The 8,306-nt window shown below is 47.1% G+C and overlaps 1 protein-coding gene and 1 long non-coding RNA gene across 6 annotated transcripts in view; one reads left to right on the forward strand and one right to left on the reverse strand.

The window, feature by feature from the left end:
- STS (steroid sulfatase) overlaps positions 1-6,015 on the forward strand; it is a 164,155-nt gene extending 158,140 nt beyond the window's left edge. For 3 of the 5 annotated variants that reach the window (XM_086387688.1, XM_086387690.1, XM_086387689.1), the window contains one exon: positions 1,855-6,015. In XM_086387688.1, the coding sequence (XP_086243814.1) occupies positions 1,855-2,228 (374 nt within the window). In that variant the 3' untranslated portion in view covers positions 2,229-6,015. The remainder of the gene's footprint in view (positions 1-1,854) is intronic. The other 2 variants (XM_086387691.1, XM_086387693.1) reach the window with 2 other exon arrangements.
- On the reverse strand, positions 1,358-2,626 carry LOC147339716 (uncharacterized). The gene is made up of 2 exons (XR_015158976.1): positions 2,458-2,626; positions 1,358-1,538 (listed from the first exon to the last, which is right to left on the reverse strand). It is a non-coding gene; the product is annotated as an uncharacterized LOC147339716 (long non-coding RNA).
- Positions 6,016-8,306: the final 2,291 nt, after the last annotated feature.

The following is an 8,306-nucleotide window of genomic DNA, read 5'->3' on the forward strand; positions in this document are numbered from 1 at the left end:
AGGGTACCTCCTTTCATTGAAATGACACCTTTGACAGTGTCGATTCTTGGTTTCCTGGTGAACAACAGAACAGACCCTGAGCTAAGGCTTCATATCCTATAAACCTAGGCTTTCCCAGGTGGCACAGTGGTAAAGAACCTTCCTGCCAATGCAGGAGACTCAAGGGATGCAGGTTCAGTCACTGGGTCAGGAAGATCCCCTGGAGGAGGGCATGGCAACCTGCTCCACTATATTCTTGCCTGGAAAATTCCAAGGACAGAGGAGCCTGGCACATGCAATAAAATGCATTTGAGCAAACCCAAAGTGGTGTAAACAAATTATGCAGAGAATGCACAATGTATCGTTTTATAAAAAGGTTTTAAAAATCCAGATTGGGTGCTATAAAGGCAGACACCTCGATGGCATACCAAACAAATCTTCAGAAAAATTAATTCTTAGTTCTACACTTGTCTGAGCTGCATGTCTGCTCCCTGTAAGAATGCTTAAGGTTTATTTACTGACTGGTCCTTAAACCTGCGTGTGTGCATGCTCAGTCGCTCAGTCATGTCCAATTTTGTGTGACCCCATGGACTGTAGTCCACCAGGCTCGTCTGTCCGTGGGATTCTCCAGGTGAGAATACTGGAGTGGGTTGCCATGCCCTCCTCCAGGGAATATTTACTCTTACTCGCACTCGAATATACTTGTTTGGGGTCAGGGGCTTTTTGGGGAGAACGTGGACACCCGTGGTAATTGTCTTGTGTTGTCCATTAATTCATTTTGCATTTAGATCGTGGGTGAGCACTCGGTATGTGCAATTACAAAACCAGCGTTTCCATGACACAAACAGATGATCAGAGTGAATTAAGTAGGTGTGCGATGCTTTCTAGGGGGACGGTCTCTATGGTTTTCTATAGAAGAGCTGGAAGTATAAAGCGGAAAAGGACATTTTCAGCCTGAACCTAATTTCACTTGGTTTATACACGTCAACTGTGTTTTCATCTGCCACCTTTTTCTACCCAGGATGCAGTCTCTAGACCTCTATCAGAGCCAGCTCTCAGAAAGTCATAGCGTCGTAAGATAAACAGTAAAACAATCTTTCACATTTGTTTGTAAATCAATTTTTTTTTCTAAAATTTTAATATTGGCTATTTAGTCATTGGAAGAGACCCTGATGCTGGGAAAGATTGAGGGCAGGAGGAGAAGGGGTGCCAGAGGATGAGATGGTTGGATGGCATCACTGACTCAAGGGACATGAGTTTGAGCAAGCTCCAGGAGTTGGTGATGGACAGGGAGGCCTGGCGTGCTGCAGTCCATGGGGTTGCAAAGAGTCAGACACACCCAAGCGACTGAACAACAGCAACAAATGGAACACAACACTTGCATTTTTTAAACTTTTTTTATTTTATTTATTTCTGGATGCCCTGGGTCTTTGTTGCTGTGTGTGTGTGTGTGTGTGTGTGTGGCTCCTTTCTGTAGTTGTGGCTTGTCATCTCGGGGGCCTCTCTCATTGTGGGCTCCTGGGCCCACAGCTTCAGCGGTTTCAGCTTTCGGGCTCCCCCTAGAGGCGAGGTCCAAAAAAAAAAAATCAGTTTTTTTTTTTTTTCCAGTTTTTGCATTATAACAGCTATTGCATAATCAGCTTTGTCTTTTCCTCCTTGGCAGTTAGATAACAACTCATGTTTTCTTGCTTTTTCTTTTTAGCTATGATGCTTACTCTTTTTTGAGCCTTAAGTGTGATAAATCCAGTCCATCCATAACTGAGTCTCTGCCTTCTTGAAGCACCCAGAGGGTGGTTTTCCATGCACGCTCTCTTTGGGGGTGACTATGACGACCCTGTTCCCACCACACCCACTTCTCTGCTTGTCCCACCACAGGCACGTCCGTCTGGAAAGCCTTTTTCTTCACCCCCAAGTTCTCCCCGGAGGGCGCCAACGGATGCTTTGACACGCACGTGTGTTTCTGTTACGGGCAGTATGTCACCTACCACGACCCGCCCCTGCTGTTTGAGATTTCCAGAGACCCCCGGGAGAGAAACCCGTTAACCCCGACATCGGAGCCGCGGTTCTGGGAGATCCTGGAGGCCATGCAGGAGGCGGCAGCCCGCCACGCCCGGACCCTTCAGGACGTCCCCAACCAGCTGTCCCTGGGGAACCTGATGTGGAAGCCGTGGCTGCAGCTGTGCTGCTCATCGCTGGGGCTTTCCTGCCAGTGTGACCGGGAGGACCAGGATGGGAGACAGAGCCCTTAGCCGTTATGGGCAGCGTCTGAGGGTGCATGGGGTAGGAGGAGCGCCCAGCCGGCAGCATTAGGGTGAACGCCCAGGATCGACCCTGGGGGAAGGCAGCCCTGGCCACCTCCCTCCTCCCCACGCACCTGGAGACTCCGTCAAGACCCCCTTCCACACACACACACACACACCTTTCCCCCCCGGGGCGGGAATCAACTTTGAAATAAACAGAGACACAGACGTTACTTACATCGTCTTCCGAGGCCAGTTGTTCACGTGGATGGATGACTGGGCAATGAGTGTCCAACATCTGTGTGGTGGAGGGCAGGAAGGGGCACAGGTGAGCTGCTGACCTCTCAGACAGCGTGATCACGGCTGAAGGCGTCGCTGACTTGATGCACCGGCCACCAGGATTTCCCCTAGAGAGCATCGCACGAGAGTGAATCAAATGTTAAGTGTTTACTGAAATCTAACACATGCCACTTTTTTTACCCTGCGTAAAAGAGCATCTTGCCCAATCATGGATGATGGTTAAGTTGCCATCTTCTGGTTTCTGAAAGGCGATTACTGTCAGTATTATTTGCAAATACGTATGAATCACTCTTCACGCTATCCATGTTTGTACATGGATATGTGTCTTTCTTTGAGAAGCTTGCAATATTTAGAAGCTCATCACTGTTGAAGGAGAAGCAACAGAGGCTCGCAGATGTGTTTTGTGCGACCGCCTTTTGGTGAGCTCTCTCAGCGAATGTCGAAGCTGAGACACACCTCTCCGGTCCGTGTGTTTCCAGCCCGTCATTTGTAGCACGCTGTTTTGGCTTCTGCTGTCCCTTGGGTGAACGGTGTTTCTGAACTAAAAATCCAACTTCATAGATTCTGCAGTCCAAGAAATCCCCTCTAACAGATTCAGAATTACTGGCATGTGAAATGTATGCTATTCCACAGGGGCAGGGGGGTATGGGGTGGGGGAAACACAGGCCATCAGAGCAGTTCACGACCCATACCCACAAAGACACGAGCCATCAGACATAACCAGTCCGAGACCCATATCCAAGAAGACACTAGCAATCAGGCATAAGCAGTCCATGACCCATAGCCATGAAGACACGAGCCATCAGACATAACCAATCAACGACCCATACCCACAAAGACACGAGCAATCAGACATAAGCAGTCCACGACCCATACCCATTACATCTCGATGCCGAATTTCATGACGAGAGAATGGTGGTTCATGCCCATCCTTGTATTTTGTTGGCCTGACCCTTCGGGTAAGCAGTATCTGTGCCTCGTGTTGGTCGTGACATGCACACTTTCGTTTGAATCCCATTTCCGGCGACCTCAGGAATGCAGGGATGAGGCCTAACGGGGTCACGGAGGAGACTAGGAGACAGGGCACAGCTGGATAGAGTTCCCAAGTCCGGACCACCAGCCTCTTCTGGGCAAAGAGTTCCCCTGAGTGGAGAATACCTAGGTGACCTTCAGACACTATACGTTCTCCAGCAACATGGTGAGGATTCATTCACTCATCTGTACACGGGAGCTGTGGTCCCGCTGCCTCTCTTTCATCTCTGTAGCGAACATGTCTGAGCATCTATCTGCTCTTGGCTCAGGGGTTTTCTCGATCCGACGGGAGTGGAGGTCAGTGGTCTACTCTGCCCCGCCTCCCACCCCCCCACCCCCAGATGCATGGACCCTGCCGTCCAGACACTTTGGAGAAAAATGTGGGTAAGCGCGTCTCGGGCTCTCTGACAGTGGTCTCTGCCTTCTGGTCTTTGTCCCCGCTGAACAACAGCTAAGCTCCGACAGCATGTCCCCAGCTCCTCCTTGCTGCTGCTGCTGCTGCTAAGTCACTTCAGTTGTGTCTGACTCTGTGCGACCCCATGGACTGCAGCCTACCAGGCTCCTCCGTCCCTGGGATTTTCCAAGCAGGAGTACTGGAGTGGGGTGCCATTGCCTTCTCCAAGCTCCTCCTTACAGTCTGCTATTTCAGACTTTTTTAAAATTTATTAATTTATTTCACTTGGAGGATAATGATGTCACCATATTGTGGTCGTCTTTGTCGTACATCCACATGAATCGGCCACGGGTGACCGTGTGTCCCCCCATCCTGAACTGCCCCCCCACCTCCCTCCCCACTCCATCTCTCGGGGTTGTCCCAGGGCACTGGCTTTGAGTACCCAGCTTCATGCATCGAACTTGCCCTGGTCACCTATTTCACATATGGTAATGTACATGTTTCAATGCTGTGCTCTCAAATCATCCCACCCTCCCCTCCTCCCACAGAGCCCAAAAGTCTGTTCTTTATATCCGTGTCTCCTTCGCTGCCCTGCATGTAGGATCGTCGATACCATCTTTCTAAGTTCCGTATAAATGTGTTAATATACAACATTTGTCTTTCTCTTTCTGACTTACTTCACTTGGTACATATGCACAGTGGAATATTACTCACCTGTAAAAAAGGAATGCATTTCAGTGAGTTCTAATGAGGGGGATAACGAGGAGTCTGTTATTTCAGATTGCAGATCTTTCTTTGTCTTAAAAAAAAAGACAATTCCTTCCACCTCCCTGGGAATGGTTCAGAGTTGGAAAGCAAGCAGGATTCTTTTTCTTAATTCGGATTTCTCATTCCAGAAATTTGCCAAAAGCATGTCGTGTTGTTTTAAGAAATACTCTCATGAAAGAATGCATGAGCATGTTACTGCTGCTGCTACTGGCTAAGTTGCTTCAGTCGTGTTCGACTCTGTGCGACCCCATAGACGGCAGCCAACCAGGCTCCCCCGTCCCTGGGATTCTCCAGGCAAGAACACTGGAGTGGGTTGCCATTTCCTTCTCCAATGCATGAAAGTAGAAAGTGAAAGTGAAGTCGCTCAGTCGTGTCCGACTCTTCTCGACTCCATGGACTGCAGCCTACCAGGCTCCTCCATCCATGGGATTTTCCAGGCAAGAGTACTGGAGTGGGGTGCCATTGCCTTCTCCGAGCATGTTACTAGTGTGTTCAAATTATTGCTGTTATCATGCAAAACCTATCTAAAGCTGCTGTTACCAACTAATGTGTTAAAAGATGACCATATTTGCTCAGAGTTGGACACACTCAATGCACATGGATTTTATAAGACATTTTATGATGTCAGAACATTGTGTTTGAGGTTGAAATCAGTGGAAGGACTGTTGCAGATGTTGTTAATGCACAGCTTTGTATAGCATTGATTGTTTAATCTGTACACAGGTAACAGCCAACAAAGGATACATTTACCTCTAGACTCACAATGAGCTTTTAAGTGTTTGCTTCAAAATAACTTAGATCTCCATTATGTTTCAGTGTATTTGAAAATCAGGTTTCTTTGTAATAATCGTAATTACCACTTACCACCTGAAAGTTTGGCTTGGAATGCACAACAGGAAATTTGAATTCCCACTGGTGTGGTCTCTTGTATGTCCTATTCTTTGTGGGTTTTGAAGCTTTAAACACATTCTTTTGGGGAAAAAAAATTGTTATATTTCTAGCATTTCACAGACGTTAAAAGCTTAAGCTAACAGTGACCTAGTGACAGGCACGATTTGACAACATCATTAACATTTCATGAAAAGCCCAATTGCGACCTATGTATCAGAGGTGATGAAGGTTTCAGGAAGGGGAGCAGATGGCAGGTGGCCCTGAAGGACATCCATGGAAGAAACAGGCAACGTATTTGTCACGTGTCTGAACAATGGGATCTGTGACGTGACCGCATCTATGAAGGTTTCCCAGAACCTCATTGTCATGTCAACTTGAAATGAAAATAAACCTTTCCCTGGCAATTAAAAATTCTCTCCTGCTTCGTTTTTCATGGGGCTTAATTCAGCAAGTGTGTGGAGTGTTTAGTCAGTCAAGAGTCTGCCTACAATGTGGGAGACCTGCGTTCCTCCCGGGGTTGGGAAGATCTGCTGGAAAAGGGGACGGCAACCCACTCCAGTGTTCTTGCCTGGAGAATCCCGTGGACAGAGGACCCTGAAGGGGTGTTTACTATGTTTGGGGTATGATGTTAAGTAATGCGGAATGGGGTATCAGTTTGGTAAATCTTTACAGAGTGTCAGAGGCTCCAGGGAGGGGTGGGGAGTACACAGATGGATGAGAAATAATAAATAAGGTAGCCCCTGACTTTTGTGATTAGACGCCCTGGCCATCTCTTGGGTTCCAAGGCCATGTCACGCTTGTGTGTTGCTACAGCTGTTGGTCAATTTCCAATGAAAGGCTTGTAGTAAATTCAATGGGATCATAGTTAGAAAGTGACTGGCATGTTACAAGTCCTGAAAAAGTGTTAGCTATCTTTACACCCTTGCTTATATTTATCTGCAAGTGTTTTTTTATTACCAAAAAATATAATGGTAGAAAAATACAGCATATACACAAGAAAAGAGAAAGAATCACTTTTAACCTGATCATCAAGCAGAAAATACCAGAGCTATTTTTGAGTATATCTTTAAGACTTTATACATACAATCACTGGACTTCCCTGGTGGCTCAGACGGTAAGAGCATCTGCCTACAATGCAGGAGACCTGGGTTCGATCCCTGGGTTGGGAAGATCCCCCTGGAGAAGGAAATGGCAACCCACTCCAGTACTCTTGCCTGGAAAATCCCACGGATGGACGGAGGAGCCTGGTGGGCGACAGTCCATGGGGTCGCAGAGAGTTGGACACGACTGAGCGACTTAACTTTCACTTTCTTTCACTTTCACACACCATCACACCCGCACACAGTTGTATGTTACAGAAATGAATTATAACCAGTTATATTATAATCGTTTTTTTTTTCCACGTAACTCCTTTGTAACCATCTCCATGATACCAAGGATATATTCAGTCCATGGTTTTGATTGGTTTCATAATAAAAAAATTTCCAATGAATATGTTTTTATAAATACGAACTTTGAGTTGCCTATTGAGATTGATGTCGTCTAAATGTAACACAGGGTTCAAGACTCAGTCTCACACCAAGATATGGCATTTGCTTGGGTGGGCGGGACCCCTCTGTAACTGCATGTGAAGCAGAAACTGTCTCATGTACGGTGTCATCGCGGTAGATTTTCTCCACTTTCTTTTATCTTCAGGGCCACTGAGGCACTCAGGCCCAGCCAGCACGTTTCCCACAGTGTGCTCTATTTGTAGCTACTCAATGCAGAGCATCCAGGTAAGGACTCTGAGATGGTCCTAAGCGGGAGGTGATTTGATGATGGTGGTAAAATAGCCTGGATCTCCTGAGTCACCACCTGGGGCAGCTCCAGAGAAACCACGGTTTCCCTGAGCGACAGAAGACTGAGACCAGAACAAGATCTACTCTTTTCTGGGGACTTCCCGGGTGGGCCAATGGCCAAGTCTTCGAGTTCCCAGGGCAGAGGTCCTGGGTTTGATCCCTGGTCTGGGAACTAGAATCCCGCATGCCACAGCTAAATAATCAAGAATCGCCACAATGAAGACAGAAGACCCGGCATGCTGTCACTAGGACCCAATGCAGCCAAATAAACAAATAGATATATTTTTAAAGACCTACTCTTTTTATTTTGAAGACACTGAGATTTGGAGGTTGTCAGTGTAACAGCAGCTGGAGTTCCTTATCTCAACTAATACACTAGCTTGGCTTCCCTGGTGGCACAGCTGGTAAAGAATCCGCCTGCAATGCAGCAGACCTGGGTTTGATCCTTGGGTCAGGAAGACATCCTGGAGGAGGGCATGGCAACCCGCTCCAGCATTCTTGCCTGGAGAATCCCATGGCCGGAGGAGCCCGGAGGGCTACCATCCATGAGGTCACAGAGACTCGGTCACGACTGAGTGACTAAGCTCGCCTGCACGGCCATATTACAAAAACCTGACACTCTTATGAGAGTGTCTTGGATTGCAAAAAGGTGTTTTTTCCCAATTTACTGGTGTTGCTTTGAATAGAAGCCTATGCACGAATTTTTATTTTTAATTTTGACTTCATGATGGGAACAGCACTCAACATGAGATCTGTCCTCCTAGATTTTGCAGGAGAGGATACAATCTTCTTAACCGCAGGCACAGAGTTGTACAGGAGATCTATTCCTTCTGCATAACTGAAACTTTGTATCTGTTGATAAAA

This window comes from Bos grunniens, chromosome X (assembly GCF_055505025.1).
Source record: "Bos grunniens cultivar Pamir isolate PY7600 chromosome X, Bosgru_T2T1.0, whole genome shotgun sequence".
Taxonomy (NCBI): Eukaryota; Metazoa; Chordata; class Mammalia; order Artiodactyla; family Bovidae; genus Bos; species Bos grunniens.